The sequence below is a fragment of the Andrena cerasifolii genome, chromosome 9 (genome assembly GCF_050908995.1).
Source record: "Andrena cerasifolii isolate SP2316 chromosome 9, iyAndCera1_principal, whole genome shotgun sequence".
Lineage (NCBI taxonomy): Eukaryota > Metazoa > Arthropoda > Insecta > Hymenoptera > Andrenidae > Andrena > Andrena cerasifolii.
This window is the reverse complement of record NC_135126.1, coordinates 12,636,649-12,654,822: the sequence shown is the minus strand read 5'-3', so window position 1 is coordinate 12,654,822 and position 18,174 is coordinate 12,636,649. Positions and strand designations below refer to the sequence as shown.

The following is an 18,174-nucleotide window of genomic DNA, read 5'->3' as shown; positions in this document are numbered from 1 at the left end:
AATAAAAAATTCGAGCAATTTTTTTAAATAATAAATTTACAATTTTTTTTAACTTATTTGAATATAGATTTCTTACATTAATATACTCATGTAAGAAATACTTAATACCTAAAATTTGGATGTTCTTAAGGAGTTATACCTAGTCGGGCGGCCGAAAAGAGGCGAATATTTGTGATTTTTTTTGAAGAAGCGGAAGCGTATATTTCTACAAAACTTTTTGCGCTTAAAAGAGCAACATTTAAAAAACATTTGATAATTTTTTCGTAGGAAAATATTTACGTTTATAATAAAGTAACAACCCACATCTAAGAAGCCTTTTTAAAAATTTGGTTTTGCGGTGAGCACTGCCATTCGGAACCAAATTATCTAAAATAAAAAAAACAGAAAAGATTTCATTAGTATATTAATGTATCTTCCGATTGGCGGAGAGAATTTTCCGAAATATTAATTTAAAAAAAAATGGCAGCTATTTAAAGTTGAAATCCTGATTTTTTTCGTGTGATTTTTGCACGATTTCAACTTTAAATAGCCGCTATTTTGTTTTAAATTAATATTTCGGAAAATTTTCTCCATCAACCTGAGGATACATTAATATACTAACGAAATCTTTTCTGTTTTTTTTTGAGTTTAGATAATCTGGTTCCGAATGGCAGTGCTCACCGCAAAACCAACTACATTTACCTAAATTTTCAGTTGCATTTATTTAAGACTTTATAAGCAATCGAAAAAAAGTGGTGCGTCTCCCCGGAAATGACCCTAAACGTCTTCCACCCCATGCACCCCGTTCTCTCAAATGCACCGACGCGGTTTGCTGGAGGGAGCTTTATTTGATCTGAACGTACCGATTGAAGCACTGTTGACAGGCAAAACAGTCCAGGTGGTAGACGTTCGTCTTGGCCTTCATGACCAGTTCGAACGGCGGTATATACTTCTTGCAGGCCGCGCAGTTGCCCGTATTCCCGAACAGCCTGAGGTAGTCCCTCTTGCAGAGGATAAGGTTGGCCCTGGTGTACAGGGATGAACCGACCTCTCCTAACCTACACTCGCAGCACCCACACTTCAGACAGTCCTCGTGCCAGTAAAGGTCCAGAGCCTTCAGAAGGTACCTGAGGAACCGACCAGAGTTTTCGTTCTTACCGACTAGTAGTCTACCATCCCCCGAGTTCATCTTCTACCCCGGATTTTTACACGGGATATCTACACTCGGCCCCCGGTACGTTATTCTTTTCCAATTTTCCACCCGCCGGACGCGATTCAAAATTCAATTCTCCCTACGCGAAATAGTTCTCCGCCGACAGCTGTATCAACCATCATCCGCCGATGAGGGATCTCGATATCTCAGCGAAGGGACACGAAATTCAACGCGCGAAACAAGCTCACCTTTCCGTGATCGTCTTCCCGCAACCGGCGCACTCGTGCTGCGTGGTGCCATTTTTATTCGTCTCCGACTTGCTCACGTCCATAGTCATCGTGATTTCGGCTACAGCGCCGTCTGCAACAGAGGGAAAGAAACACCGTCTCGTTAAAACCATGACATCGTGAATCGTGTCTCGCTGGCATTGTGCGTTCGTAACAATGGTCCCGCAGACAGCCGACGCGCAATGTACACACGTAACGTCGTAATAATAAGCGTCTGCGCGCGGTAAGCGGCCGACAACGCGCAATAATGATCCGCGCTAATTGGACCACTCGGTCGTCATCGCGCGCCAAATCTCCCGCACTTGCTTGCTTCCACGAATCGACGCTCCCGATATATTGGGACTCGTTGCACGATTTTCGGCGGCGCCGCGTTCCTCGTGATCGCGGCGTCGATTGTCAGGTCGACAAAAGGTGGTTCCGCCGGTGGTGAATGCGTCTGATCGACCAACGTCGCGTTAATCCCGACGTTCGGATGAGCAGTTAGCCTGGCAACCCGCGACGAGGCATCCGGTGGCCCCGTTGCAAAGATCAACGGAGCACCGCGGTGGGAAGCATCGATCAAGCGGGAGTTGGAGGCAGCAGTGGTCCCACGTGAGAAGTGACACAGGATGCGAGACAGAGAGAGAGACGAGCAACGCGACCACATCCACAGGAGCGAGTTCTAAAGGCGATTCGAGGGGACGTGGGGAGGAGGAGGGCTGGCTAAAATGGTGAGTGGGTGCATGGCGAGGCGCGGGGGCTTAATTAATTAGCCGGATACTTTGAGTAACAATCCATTATTACATACAAACATCCTCAGCCCCGGGGCCGAGCTGTAGCTTTATGCTGCTAATTGGCCTTCTCAAAGCTTGGAGACCCGGGCACGAGTTATAAACGCCACTCCTCTAACTCGCCAGCACCCCGACCCCATCCCTCCACGCTTTTCCCTCTCACCCTCTGCCCAGCCTCCTTCGCTCTCTTCCTCCCACCGTTTGTCTTCCTTCCTCTCTATCCCACCGACCCGCTCTACTCGTCTCTCCGCTATACAGGCCCGCGTGTCCTCCCCCCCCTCGCGTGCACACCCACACACACGCCTCTCCGTCACCCTCCCGCTCACTTTGCAATGCACATAAAACCCATACAGCCGCGCGGATACGGATACGCGAACGCGGGCTACGCGCACGTAAAAGCCGGGGGTGACAGAGTGTTGGTGGGTGGACGCGGGAGCGGATGGTGGAAACGAAGAGGCGCCGCTCGCTGAGGGAGGAAGTAGGTGGATAGGTGGGACGGGGCAGCGTGGAGCGGAGGAGCAAACGGGGGGAAGGAACAGCGGCAGGGGGTGAGGAGGAGCAAGAGGAACGACGGATAGCGCTAATAACGCGCTCGTGGCGCAAAAAAAAAGGAAGGAGTATAATTGCCAGCCCTCGTGGCAGGTATTTTTCAAATAGGACCCCGTCCGTTAATTGGAGGGCAAATTAAAGAGGCGCCGCGGAGGAAAAAAACATCATCCCTCTGCCCGCGTATCCCCTTGGCCCCCTCTTAGCGTGCCCCACCTATGCTGGTATCCAAGAGACGCTTCGTGATTCGTCAAACGATCCGTGCGCTCCATTTTTCCTCTGGATTTAGATTTTCCCTCCGGCCGCCATCGCTCTCCCCCTCGTTCCAATCTAACGATTCGCCCCCTGCTTCCGTTTCCTCCGAGTTTCGATTGTTACGATCGTCGCGAGACAAGAACAACCACAGAAATTTCCCATCGCGAGAGGGCAGCCGAAGGAGCCCGGCGTGCCGTGCGGTTCCTGGGTGCGATCGTCCGATCGAAACGTGAAACAGAGCGGTGGATACGCGGGAGGATCGACAGCAAGAGCCGCACAGTGGTTCCAACCTGGAACAAACCCTAAATTATGAAAGTCGGGTTTTTAGGTATCGATTATTATTTTCTGGAAGACAATGAACCAATCTATCTTTTGCTATGAAAAGGGATATATGTTTTTCTCTTTAATACGGAAGTAAAATGCATCTGAAGTAGACCTTTCATATTCTAGCGAGATTCTGACAGCTTTCTAACCAAAGTTTCGACATTTTCCTTTTACTTTTGGGGACATTTATAATCAAATGAATTATGTATTATAAACGGGAAGTTTGAATTTATCAAAGAGACACCAAACATAATACAAGAAGAGAAAATTCGTGTGGACAGTGAAATCGAAGGGCTACATAAAACGGAAGTACATGTGCGTGGGCGCATTTTTAATGTGGAGATAGATGGGAAAGTCACACAATCGCAGATGAACGACATGTTGCGACTTGTAAATAGGCGCCAGTCATTAAATGACGAAGCTCTTAAGCTTGGAATGTCTCCATTGCATCAAAGAAGAAACGAAAAGACGTATTCAAACTGAATTTAAAGACAGAGTGGGTACCACAAATAACGGGAACACTTCCAGAAGGTTTTTTGCAAATCCGAGTATAACAGCCGAAATAACACATATTGACGAAACATTAATAAAAGGACTGGCTGTGGTATTGGAAGTGATTTGCAGCAATTTCGCTATCGATGCAGATAAATTCAATACATTTTCCCAAGAAGCAGCTAGATTAGCAACATGATTGTACCCCTGGTATTACATGCCGGCAAGTGTGCATAAAATTTTAATGCACGGCAAGGCCATTATTGAATGCGCTGTTTTGCCTGTGGGTTCACTCTCAGAAGAGGCTCAGGAAAGCAGAAATAAAGACTGTAGATATTATAGACAACACCACACCAGGAAACGCTCTCATTTGGCATCCTTATATTAGTTCTTAGTCACTTAAGACCAGAACTAAAGATCAAGTCACTTCCACTTAGCGAAGAAGCACAATCGTTAATAAAATAGTTATGTATGTATAGGTTTTGTAAATATTTTTAAATAAACATAAGTGTTGTATATAAAGTAATGTATAATTTACGTATGTTAAAATGTCAGTTTATAACGGCTAAATACCCAGTTTATAAAATTTAATAAAATTACACATTTTATGTGTAACAAAGTCATATTAAATTATTTCGTTAATATCATATTAAGTTTGATGTTTAAGAAGTAATATGAAACAAAAATAATTTAAAAAAAATGAGAAATGCCGAAGTTATGAGTTTTTTCCACTTTCTCCTCTATGCAACGGACCACTGTGAGCCGTCTCTTCAACCGTCACCATTAGCGCATACCTACCTACCGATCGGACTTTTCACGGGTGTGCGGTTATTTGTCGGGCACACGTAATATCCAATTCCAATCCGGGCGTCGGCGTCGGATCGGCGGCCGTTATCGAGTGCGGGCCGATGAAACGTTAGATAAAATTAAATTAATCCCGTCAATTTACCGTCCCATTATTTCGCGACAATGTGCACCGATATATCGGCGTCCGCAGCCGATGATACCGCTCGACCCGGCGATTCTGATTTACGCGGCCACTTGCCGGGCGAAAAAGTTCCCCCAGCCCCACCTGCGCGTGTCGACCGCGTAAAAATCGTTCTGTCGCAAGAAATGGCTTACGCAGATACCACGGTGGCCGGTAGGCACCTGACGCAATCGCGAAGTGAAAAGTTGATTTATTGCGCGGAGCTGCGGGGAGGGATTCGTACAGGCAGAGCGTGGGGAGTTTTGCGGTGAGCGCGATACAAGCTCCGACGTTTTCCGCGCCGAGTGTCTTTCGGCTCGGGAGAAAGAGAGGGCGGGCGAGGGGCGCGGACGCTGCGAGAGCAGCGGGGATATCCGATCGACGAATCGGCGACGGATACGAGTTTTTATTCGGTCAATATAAGAGGCACCCTCGCGAGATTACGAAACTGCCCTAACAGCAATATGGGATAACCTAGCGGCCGACCCAGACCTCGGGATCGCCGCTGCGTCCTCCCGAGATACGCTGTCGCTACGGACAGGGCTGCCGGCTGGTTTAATAAAAATGTCAAATATAAAGTAGCCGGCGGGGACGGACGTTTAGGAAATAAATAAATGTAAAAGAACCGGGCTAGAGGGGGAGAGAAGTCGTCCCTCCGTTCCGGGGAGGGGGTGTGCGTCGGGAGAAGCGAAAGAGAAAGAGGAAGCGAACAGACGCCGGGGAGCGGAGGGAAAATATTATTCGGAAGGACGAGACGAAGTTATCCGTACGTAAGAGAATGGCGTCCATATAATATTACAGCTCGGGGAGGGGTCAGTGCGTCTCTGAACTCTGTATATAAACGCGGGCTGCATTCTCCAATTTTATGGAATTTTTTCGCGACGAAGAGGAGCGCCGGCTGGTTTTGTAATCGGACGCGTGGGTAATACACTAGGTATAAAAATCTGCGTACACTAAGGTATGCAGAAGTGATGACTTTTTCTGGTGACTTTTCAGAGACACTTTTCGCTTTATTGTTTGTATTTAAGTTCTGGTCATTTTTAATTTGTTACTTTGACATTACTAGAATTGTAAACATACCATGCACATGTTACAAATACATTTTCACCTGAATTCAAGGATATCTCTATATTTTCATAAACAGACACTTCTGCATACCTTAGTGCACGCAGACTTTTTATACCTAGTGTATGTCTCTGTTGCTCGTTGAACTCTCTTTGTGGGGAGGACAAATGTTTTAACGACGAGTCCAAGAAACACACACGCAGAGGCTATAGAGCATAACGATAAAGCTCGGTGCAAACTCCACCCGCGAAACACACTTTCCATGCATCGCGTTATAGACTTACACCCCCGGAGCGCGTACCTACTGGCAGGCAATTAAAAATCGCCCTGTACTCATTGGGATTCCCATCGAGGGTGCAAGCTTCGAAGCAATTATACAAGTAATTTCGCGCGCATCCCTTATCCACCCCTGGAGCTCGATATATCGTTGCTGCGGCGAAACGAGGAAATCAAACGTGAATACAGAGACGCCATCGTGCGGGGCGCAGCGGAAGATAGGATTGCGCGAAAGAGGCGAGATGAAGGAGTAGAAGTAGGAAGTTGATGGTAAGCCCGAGGGTGGGTGGAAGAGAAGTGCCTTGGCGGCGCCGAAATGGAACGCACCCTCGTCCTCGTTGAGTCACGTTCCGCATCTTGCCGCGTGTCCTTCGAGCCGTGGATCGAGCGCGTAGCGAGACGAGGCAAGGGCAAGGGACTGGGGCGCAGGATAGGGCAAAGTACAGGGCACGACGCGACGCGACGCGGTGCATAACACGGGACGGCAGGCACCGGTGCAATTTCGGGGTTTAATAATGATCCCGGGCGACGGCTCAAGGCTGTATCCCCGTGTCATTATACTGTGAAGTGGAGAGGCTGCTAATTAGTCATTAGCGTTGGAAAAAGACACCTTCAACGGGGCTCGGTAGCAGCCACGGGAACAGGAACGGGAACGGGTACGGGGCGTACGCGGGCAGCAACCCCATCCGACGACGGACGGTGGGTGCACAGGTACACGGGCAAACTTGAGCAAACAGGGTGTAGCTTCTAGCCTACGTCTAATTGGACCCTAGCGACGTAAGTTCTGCTAATTGAGACCCAGGCCTGTAACTATCAGCCGCGCGACAAGGGCCTTCGTAAATTCAGCGAGATCGACGTGGTCTCAGCCGCTCGGCAAACACACAATCCCGCCATCTCTCGCACGTGTCTGCTTCGCAGAATTCCTTTTCTGCTTCACGCGCAATGTACAAGTTCCGCGCGGAGGAAAGATGTCCCGCAGAAATCGTCAGCGACGGTGCGAGGTATGATTTTAATTTAAGGAACGCTCTATCTGGGAGCGACCGAGACCGAAATTTTTCCACCTCGAAATATTTCATAAATGTCCGCTGCCGGTGCGCCACTAATTTGCATCGTATCTACGCATATATTTCATGGTCTAGAAGTTATTAGTTTCGCTCCAGTACGCGCGATACAGTTTGCAACCTATGACTAATTGGAAGTCGGTAACGTAGCTGCAAGTTTCGCTAATTGAGACGACCAGTTTAGTAACTACTAGAGAGCGCACGAAGGGTGTTCTCTGGGAAAGGAAATTTCTCAAGGAGAATTCGAATCAACCGGCGAGCCTTAATTTCGCCCGCTACACCCTCCTCGCCCTCTGCCAGCCCCCGCCGCCCAATCCCTTTTCCCGCCGCGCCACGCCGACCGTACACGAGATTAACGTTTAATTAAGCATTGGCGCTTAACTACGGCCTCGCCGTTGATTTCTCCAGTCATAGTTCCCGGAGATATAAAACGAAATCGTCCCTCTCGGTATGCTACTTTTAATCCGGCCCATCCAATTAAGCGACGCTAATGGGACCCCTTTGATCGAAGCAATTATATCGGAGCCTCGAACTTCCGTCGCCGAAGAGTCCGCGGGAGGGCAAAGTAGTTTAGCGTGCAAACAACCGAATCGTTCCGGGGACCTTTAACAACGCTCCAGATAGCTACGAATGCCGGTAAACGAAGAGGAATAACGCGAGATTGGAGAGAAGGGCGAAGGGATAACAAACGCAATCACGCGGCTCGTCGAGCACCTTCCGTCCCAAAGAAAGGTCCTCGAAATTCGTGCAACGACGCGTCGACGATGATCCCGCCACATTCCCGCGGACGAGACCCTCCCCTCTGACTGACAAGACGTATAAATTTCACAGCGACCGCGTAACGAATCCGCGCCGGGAAAGAAGCGGCAGCGAAATGATGATAGAAGGGGAGGCGGAGGACGAAACTGAAGTGAATAGAGTGGAGATGAGAGAAGAAACCGGCAGAACAGAGACAGAAGAAGAACAAGAGAAAGGGAGAGAGAGAGAGAGAGAGAGAGAGAGAGAAAGAGAGAAAGGGGCGGCGGAAGGTAGGTAGAGCTAAATTTTAATTTCGCCCCTAACAAGGGAAGGCACGGAGTAGGGTGCTCCTCGGCCCCTTCAGGACCATGGTATTCCATCCTTCAGAATCATTATATCGCCAATTAGAAGATAGCGGAGCTCGCCGACGCCTAACAAGCTTCCTGGAGAGACAGATCTACTCTCGATCCTGCCGCTATATGCGCAGGTACCGATGCTGCTGTCTTCGTAGCGAAGCTCGTTATAAAATATTCATCTCGTAGCCCTCTCTCTCTCTCTCTCTCTCTCTCTCTCTCTCTCTTATCCCTGCACGTCTAGATAGTTTCGAAGCAAAGCGACAATTAACCAGGAAGCACGCCACCTCTTAATCCCCCAAACGACAAGAAATTTTATCTCCTGCGTCGCGTTATGAAATTAAAGAAACGTGGCGGTCGATTGAGAGATAAGGAGAAGTCGAAGAAGGATACTATACGAAACAGTCCCACAATTGCCTGAACGTTCAATTTCGCTGAGCGATTCCAATGTACCCTGCTTCGCAGTCTTTCGCCGTGTTCGCTAAAACGTAGCAAAGCGCACGGATGCAAACGGTTTACCGTTTGATGTGGATCCCATTAAATCGTGGCCAGAAAGCAGCCTTCTGCGACGCAACGGGCACGACGAACGCCGGTGACGTATCGAGACGACATGGGTTGTGGGTGGTGGGAAAGCGAAATAGAATTGTTCGATGGTACGAAGAATACAGAGATAGATGGTGGGCGGATGCAGCACGTGGATGTCGTCGCGGATAGGGGAGAGCAGAATTCAATTTAAACTTATTTTGTTCCTACGATATCCGAAATGATAAATTTAAATAGGGGAATAAAATATAAAATTGCTCCTGCCAACCGATCAACCGACTGAAACGGTTCCGCGGCACGAATGTCTGCTTCCTAGAGCCATCTCTCCTCGTATTCCTTCGCCGGTTTCAATGAGAAACTGGTTCGCAAACGGGGATGAAAAGAAACAGTAATCAGGGTGCCAGCGTTTGGGTGCTCCGGGCGCGATCAGAGGCAACGAAATTTCCGAAAGAGCTCCCCGGTTCGTGAATGGAAGTGATCCGGCGTGCCCCTGTTTCGAAATTTTTTCAACGTTTATCAGCATCCAGCGGGGATTTATTCAACGCGAGATCACTTTTCCGAGCTCCGTCACGCGATGTTTACCGTTCCAAGCCGGCCAAAATATTTGTGCCACAAAACGCACGGCGTGTATGCCGTTCACGTGGTGGATAGGTTGCCCGGATGACACAGAGACGCGTGTTCCGAATTCCGCGATCACCATTATCGCGCGCCACTCGGCCAAGACACGCGACACGCGCATATTTATTAATGAGCCTTCTCTATTGTCGCCGAAGGGCCCATTCATTTCGCGCGGTCCTGGCCGTAATTAATAGCCGATGCAACGATAAAACGCGAAATTAATTACGTCGTATCGTGAAGAATAGCGGGAACGCCAGTGTGCGCGGCGGCTCACAGTGGTTCCAAAGTGACTTTTTGCGGACAAAATTCCGTATTTCCGTCAGTTCTCAACCGATTTTCGATTTTTTCGGCTCATTTTGTCTGGGATTAAATTTGCCACAATGTCACATAGTAGTTTTCCAAAATTTTCTTTAGGGATTAAAAAAAAACAAATTCTGAACTCTTGGTTCCGAATCAACGAGTTCATTAACCAGTTTTTCATATAACATTAAAACGAGATAAAATAAAAGAAATATAAATTAAACAATTCAAATGTAAACAAGTTTGTCTTCTTCCATATATTCTACATCTTCTTTATAATTAGACAAAAGATATTTTGCGTCTCTTTCAAGTTCAACAGACGGAGTTGGCCATTGGGACCTCAAAATCGCAATTAGCCCCAAAGATAGTGCTACTATAATTTTCATCAAACTTTGTCAGAAAAAAGAATAGATAAAAACACGTTCTGGTTGCAATTCAAGTATTTGATATTATAGCAAATTTAATCCCCTACAAAATGAGCCAAAAAAAATCAAAAATCGGTTGAGAATTGACGGAAATACGGAATTTTGTCCGCAAAAAGTCACTTTGGAACCACTGTGCGGCTATGTAATCTGTGCGATCGCGAAGCGACTGTCGCGTTCGAAACTCGTCGCGATTACGAAGCACGTTCGTCTGCCTCGCGTCAAACAAGCCAGTAATTCCATCGTGTTACTGGATTGTTTCTTAGATTCGATCGGTTGATAGAGGAGGAGGATCAACGCTCGATTCCGCTCGGTATCTGCCTCTCGATCGTTGCCCATTCACGCGGCGGCGTCAATAGTCGGCGAAATTCCGGGCGAAACGCGGTCGAATTCATCGTAGCGGCAAAGGTTGGCCGGGTCGATTTCGATCGGATCGCGCGGCACCCCTTTTCCATTTCGCCTACCCCGCTAATCGGAACGACAAGAATGTTATAAAAGAAAGTTCGCGTACTGGAGCGGCTTCAAAGCTCCTCCACCGGAGGTGAAATCGACGCGGTGCGGCGCGATACACTTTTCTCGGTAGGCAATATTCATAAATCACCCTTCAGCCCACCCCGGGCATTCTCCTACCCCTCTTATATACGCTTAGAATAAGCACCCCTTTTCCTGATAGAGGGATGCAGCGCCGGGGTCAACTCCCTTCCCCTACCAGCCCTTCCCGGCGGGGAAAGGCCGGGCGAGTAGTAAAGGATAGAGGAGACTCTCGGGCGGAAAAAGGAAGCGCGAGGATGAAGACGAGAAAGGGAGGAGGGAAAGAGAGTTAGGAAACGAAGGCTACGGGGCTGTAGTCGAAGACGGTGTTAGTCCGTGGTACGGGACTCGCTGAGAGGGGGTGGTCTCAGATTCTATTAAGATCTCAGTAAGTCTTGTTACACGGAGAGGCCACGCCGCAAATCTCGCAATAAAACAGCCACCGGTATAACACCGATTCGAGCGACCGTCTAGAGCGGGTAGCCAGGGATGGTCGGTGGCGTCGACGACGAGGACGACGACGCGGGCGTCTGCGAAGTCGTCGCCACCCTCTTTCTCCCTGTACGTTGCCAAACACCCTCGGGGGGGTTATGGACTCTACGCGTGGAGCCTCGGAAACGGAAGTCACGGTTAATCCGAGGAGAAAGCTGCGGCTATCGGTTATCCAATCCTACCTCCCAACAATTTCAAGCGGCTGGTTCTCTGATTTAAATAGCCACACGGGGAAAGGAGCGCGGTTGACTTCGAGCGACACCGAACGAAGACGCGTTCGTTTCCGAGGTTCAGCGAGAAGCGTCGCTACGTCTTTCACTACCGATCATCTTACGTCCACGTCCAATCAATTTCTTAATTGTACTCCTCTGGTTAATCTTGATAAGCCAGCTTGGTCAAATAACGCAGGACCGTATAAACGGGGCAATAGAATCTCGAAAAGATAAGTACGAAAGATCGATGACGCGAGTACAGCGCGGAGCTGCAGAAGCAAGAAGCGCGGCTGTATAGAAGATCGAAGGCGAGCGAGCCGGAAGAGGAGGGTTGGCCTCCGGGGCAAGGGTCCGAAATCAATCAAAACATTAATTGAAAGAGCCGAGAAGACAACGGCGCCCGGTTGGCTAAGGCGGTAGCTACGGATGGTCTTGATAATCGAAAGATATCCTGGCCAATAGCCGGCACACCCGACGAACGACCGAGAACGAGCGAGTCGAGTCGACGAAGGGAGCTTCCTCCTCCTTCGTTTGTTCGGGACGATCCGGAAGCACCAAGGGAGGGAAAGAAGAGAAATTCGCGGCACGGATAGACGGCGGCCGCGCGACGCCGATAGGAGAGATGGGAGAACCGGTTAACAATGGGGACAAAGTCTTTTTAACCCCGGTGACACGAAACGGGCCGTTATTGTTCGCGGTTTAGGGCGCGGAAACACGTAGCCGCGGGTCCAGCGTCGGTACACGCGAAGACCAGATACTGCGTGCCCGTAGGGTGAGCACGAGGAGGAGGAGGAGGGAGAGGGCAAGCCCGAATGCGTGGCCGCCGCCAGAAAGATTGTTTATCGGGCTGCAAACTCGATCATTCGGGTCGGTTGATTCGATTCGTTCGGTAATGTACCGCAACCGCTGCTAATAGTACACGGACAGTTAATGAACGCGATCTCTATTCAATTGTGGACCGGCGGTTATTAGTAGAGGGAACGTAGCCGCTTTATTAATTAGTGAATCGATTTTAGTCAGAGGCCGGTTAATTATTCAACGTCGGTCGGCATCGGTGCAACTGCAAATGGTTCTTTAATGATCGAGGGGGCCCGACGCTGCGAGCCGCAGCCACCAACCGTTCCCGCGATCTACGGAGGATCCACCGCGATCTTCCGCCCGGGAGATCCGGGCGGCTCGATAAACGCGCGCCGACCGTCAGATGCTAACTCTTGCTAAGCGATCTTCCCGAGGCCAATCAGCCCCGAAATTCCCGGTACCCTCGATCGCCTTATCGAATAGCCAACGGAACGAATTAAAGTTCGAGTTAATTACACTCGCGGTCGCGTGCAACCGTGGCCCGCCCATCAGCGGAGGGGCGGCACGGTAAGAATTAGACCAACCCTCCGCTCCTTGCCTCCCTAGTCGCTCTCGTCGCTTCAAGAGAATTTGTAGCCTCGCGAAAGCGGTAAAGCGCGCGTCGTGTTAGCCTCGTGGAGTTCGCCCGAAAAATCTTGTAAATGGAATATTGGGGCCGACGCCCAGAAGGACGCGGCACCGCCACCTGGCGGGTTGCCCAAGGACCCGCGGGAAGCTTCAATCGCCGTAAAAGCAACGCCTCTGTATAGGAAAGGGAGGCAAGGAGAACGTCGAGGGGTCAGAAGTTAAGTTGGAATCTCGCGGGCGGATCGCGTGGACGCGACGAGGACGAAGAGTGTCTGAATGCGTGCGAAGGGGAGCGAGAACGGGGAAGGAAGAGGATAGCGTGCGATGGTCAGTTCCGGAGATACACGTTCGACCGGTGCACTCGACTTAAGAGGATTACATTTGATATTTCGATCGGGCAAAGTGGCTTTTTATTGGACATTCGCCTCGGAATTATCGCTGACGCGTGTCCGGAGACATTACGCGTAGCCGCTATTATTAAATTATATCGCCACCGCGGTCCCCTATAATTCCCTTCGCGATGCCGACAGATACTTAGAGGGAGCGTATCGTCCTGTCGCGAGACGCGCAAGACGCCTGGCCCTTCGCTGCCCCCACGCGAATATCTAGCGCGCGGAAAAATAGGGGGAGACTAAACGCTAATTGCTTCGTTATCGCGTTTAGACGCGTAATCGCGAGGCACAGAGTGCTCCCGATTCAATTTCTGCCGAGCGTAAAAGCAGCAGACGCGAGGCCAGGAGGCAATTGGCTCGGATCGCGAGTCTCTGAACATTGTAGCCGTTTTGCAGCCGCGCTGCTGCAGCGGGCAGTATTGGCGGCGCGACACCGACGCGGGCCGTCACGGTCATACTTCTGCTTTTAGCCGGAGCTAATTAGCCGCACCAATTTGTCCGTGTAAAATAAACGTTTGCCCGGCTCGACCATCTCCCTCGCTCCAGTTTTCTCAATTTATTTGTGAGCAGGGCATGCCTCCACACAGGCGATCGTCTCTGCCTGTGCAATGTCCAAAAACCACTCTCTCTCTCTCTCTCTCTCTCTCTCTCTGTCTCTCTCTGTCCACAAACTTCAAACGAAATAATTAAGTCACTCCGTTCGGATGGGCGACTAACGAGACCGCCGCTGCTAAAGCTGGCGCCAATTATTGAAATTCAAACGACCGGATGCCCTGCGTCATCGCCCTATCGGGCCCGGTCAACGCTCACCTCCAGATATCCGGTCTTGCCAGGTCGCAGACAGTGTCTCAGGTGAGAAAGATGTGTATGTGAATAAATAGATAAGCGGTTCGATAAAGCGGCGCGATCTCGACGGGTAAACACGAGAAAGGTCTATGACTCTGCTCCGGAGGGATCACGTGGCGAACCCGTCGATCGTTCAGAGGTGTAACTTAGAAACCACTACTGTTGTAATAGCTACAGAGCTTACCTGTTTCGAATTGCAAGATTCTTTGTCCGGAGTCGTTGCTAATAGACAGGGGGTACGTTAAATTTTATCTGGACTTTGCGTTCAGTTGTCCAGGTGAATCAAGGAGTTAGTCGAAATACCAATATTGCGTGCTTGGTGGAGGCGATACTCCGTTACCCATCTTTAATTAAAAATTCCCGCCGCCGCAGAGGTATCGAGCGTCACCGCGTAACACGAAAGTTAGCGCAACAATGCGTCAGCATTTTACGGGGTGCAGATTAAGTTCGCTTCTAAGGAATCCGTATCGGTAACGGAAACCGTACGACCGCGTCGCCTTTAGCGCTGCCTGTAAACAGGACAGAGACTCGCGTTGCTGACTGCACGGCCGAATGGAACGAATCGAGGCGATGAAAAAGCGGCGATCCATCGACAATCAATGCGCACCGTGTACAATTCGTTGATCACAATCGTCTGTTCGTCTCTCGCGCACCCTTTCATTTGCCACCTTGCACGCGCAAAGAGGATTACGCGGAATTTTATAATAATTTTCGGAGCGACGCGGATTGAGCGGGAACAGACAAACGCGGGCGCGCTGGTGCACGGATAATCACAGCGCTTTGGAGAGGGCGAAAGCGATTTTTCACCGAGGCTCTTGTTTAATTGGACACGTGATTGCATTTACCCCGAGACGCGGAGGGTAGTTGATGAAATTTCAATTACACATCGTATTACGGATTCCCCTCTTATTAACCGGCCACGTCTCCCCGCGTTTCTCTACGATTAGTGTAAAGATTTCCAATTCCCAGAAGGGGTGTTGCAGGTCGAAAGTCATACGTAAACTAGCACCAAATCTTACTCGTTTGGCTACCGTTTTCTAAGTCCTACACTGGGGCAGATCGCGAAATGAGTAATAGCGTTTCAGACGTAAATACCTGACAACTCCTCGAAGCCTGAGCCAACTTCTCCAGACACCCTCTGTCACGGACGATTCTCTCGACTCACCCCCGTCACGTGACACTACACTAACCGCACAGAGCAATGTTCACTGATCGACATTCGCGATAGATCCCACATTAAAACGAGACATCCATCGAACAAGCGCAATTCGATCGAATACTCTACTCGTCGGTGCTGTCTGCAACTCTGCTCGCGAGTATTTACTTCGAACGGTAAGACATCCCGCGTCTGAAGCTCCGTGGGTGAAACGAGCGAACGTGAAACGAGAGACTCGCGAAACCACCAGACCGGCGGTCGGTTGTAAACTGGCGAGTACCGCGTGCGAGCGCAGCACGCCACCGACAGTGATAAATCCCCACTCCGCGCGACAGCCACCCCTCCGAACTCCCTTCTCTCGATCGCGTTCCCCTACCATCGGCCACGAAACTACCCTTACGCTGCTGTGCCGCGTTTCCCTCCCCTACAGCCGTGCTCCCACTCCGGTTCGAGGTGCACTCGATCGTCATCGCACCCGTACTCGAACCCGAGGAACTCTCGCGAGCCGAAACCCGTATTTGCACTCCGCCATCAAGCTCGCTGCCTCGCTCTGACCGCCTATCATCGGACCATTCACGCTGCCGCACAGTTTAACTGCTACTCGGGCGGAATTCGGCGCGCTCCGTAGCCGATTAAGACGGCACGATTAATCGCCGCGGTGCACCCAGGTCACCGTCGACGGAGTGCATTCCATCGATCCGAGTGCCGGCTCGATTGATACGGAAACAGGAGTAAGGGGGTGCCGAGGGTGTGGGTAAATTCTGCAATCTCCTCCGAAGGGGAACGATTGGCCGAGTCGATTTTAACAGGCGATTCGATAGGCTGGGAATTTGACTTGTATATTGGATGTAAGTTAATTAAAGGCGAGAATAGCGAGCGTGACGAAGGGGCTTCGTTGGAATGGCAAAGGACACCGTCGCGATGAAAACGTTCTCCTTGATGCACGATTTAATAACCACACGGCCATCAGCCGGGGGAACGACAAAAGTGTCTCTAATTACTGTCCTTTCGCGGATAAACTGGCAAAGGGATTGGCCTGTGTATCGTCGGGCGTTCGTGTGCGTCGCGTGCGCTCGTGTGCGAGCGTTTGCACGCGTCGGAGAAAGAGAGAAGCGCCCGGAGGTGGGGCGAGACGGTAGGGTAAGGGAAGGGCAAGGGAAAGAGAGATCAGTGCGGTGGATCGTAACCCGAGTCGAGACATAGCGACAGAGGATTAACCACCGAAGCGGCGTGCTCGCATCGTAGCATTCCACCCCTAAAATCGCCCCTACGAAACCCTACCATTCCTCGACGCGGGACGAACGCAGAGGGATGGCATCCCTACTATATGGTCCGGCTCTCCCGGCGGGAGAGCCGCGTCTACCACCTCTACGAGGCCACACCTCCCATTACAAAAATTACACTGGTCGCTGATTTAGTGTTCTGCGCCGGTTCTTCCGGTGGGTGGGTGGTCGCGGGGCGAAGGACGGAACGGGGGCACGGCGGTCTCCGTGGCGCGCGAGGGTTGCCTCGTGGGCAGGGTGGGGACGTAAGTAATGAAAGGGTTGCCGCCGGCTTCGAGAATCACGGAATCATTCGCCAGATTAAATTAGAAAGGCTACGACCTTTTTTCCACTCCCATGCTATCTACACCTATGAGCTGGCCGGCCAAACGAAATGGATTAGGCCATGTTTACTGCCGCCATCGGCGATGGCTCTTCTCTTTTAATTACTGGCTGATTTATGACCGACCACTGATTAAATCAGGAAAAAGAGTGGATTACTACTCCCGCAAAATCACATTCCCGTGAACTTATTCGATCTAGAGACGCGGTAGCGTCTCGACGCCAAGTACAGGAAAGAAAGTACAGGAAAGACACCCTGTATATGTCGACTGTCGCTACCGCTATCATTTACTCGTCATTGATATCTCATCACGCCTGCAATATTTCCTAAATTTAAAGGCATTTTTCTTATGTAAAGCGCATATGAGCTTTCGAATAAGACCGATTTCAATAAAATCAAAATGAGCTGCACGTACATAAAGGTAATGATAAATACAAATAAATATTCTAATACGAATAAACATTTTATTCAAAATACTTGGCGCTGCGTCCCGAATTGGTGCCGCTAAACTGAATAAATATGTATAAATTGCATTAATCTTCTTCTTTCTTTCTTGCGTGTGCGTTCATGAATGTGTGTATGTGTGCGTGCGCATATGCTACGTATGACATTAGAATTAAATATATGTAGAATAAATCTGACTGCGTTTCTAATACGTATATGTATATGTTTATGTATTTTAGATTGTAAGGGAGTTATTGTAAATTATTAATACGATGACAATTAACATTTTTTCTGTTTCGCAGCGCCAAGTATTTTGAATAAAATGTTTATTCGTATTAAAATATTTATTTGTATTTATAATTACCTTTATATACGTGCAGCTCATTTTGATTTCACATCTTTTTTTATTTTATAATCATTATTATCTTCTATTTTTTGTGATTTATTTGATTTCCTGTACTTGGCGTAATTTTTTTACTTTTCTGAAGTTTTTTATGGAGATTCGCCGCTACAGTCTCCCCGCTGCCCCACTCCGTCCATCATTCTCGATCGTCAGCCGGCTAAATTTAACATACCTACGCCAAGTTTCCGATCCGCGGGAAACGCACGACTTTATTTTTCGAATCGGGATTTCGACGCATCGGTTTGCAGTCCGCTTCGAGACCTTCTCCTGCCTGCTCCACCGCCTGGGCAGCGCGCCCTCTCCCCTATTTTTCGGCAGCGTAATGAAATGGGGGTGATTCCCAGGTTTCATCTGCAATCGGGGAACGAGACCATCTATGTTGAATTTAATTTCGTTGAAGTGTCGCGGCAGGTCCGTCGGGCGTTTATGGCTCGCGGCTTGCAACGGCTCGACCGCTCGGATTCTCCGTGCTACGATCCCTCGGAAACGGTCTTGTGCGAAGCGCGTTGGAAAAAAGGG

General features: G+C 49.6%; 1 protein-coding gene across 3 annotated transcripts in view; it reads right to left on the bottom strand.

The window, feature by feature from the left end:
- LOC143373064 (LIM domain only protein 3) overlaps positions 1-18,174 on the bottom strand; it is a 91,901-nt gene that overhangs the window by 10,528 nt on the left and 63,199 nt on the right. For 2 of the 3 annotated variants that reach the window (XM_076819870.1, XM_076819872.1), the window contains 2 exons: positions 1,381-1,492; positions 843-1,106 (listed from right to left, as the gene is read on the bottom strand). In XM_076819870.1, the coding sequence (XP_076675985.1) occupies positions 843-1,106; positions 1,381-1,492 (376 nt within the window). Of the gene's footprint in view, positions 1-842; positions 1,107-1,380; positions 1,493-15,142; positions 15,448-18,174 lie in introns of those variants that run through there. The other variant, XM_076819871.1, reaches the window with a different exon arrangement.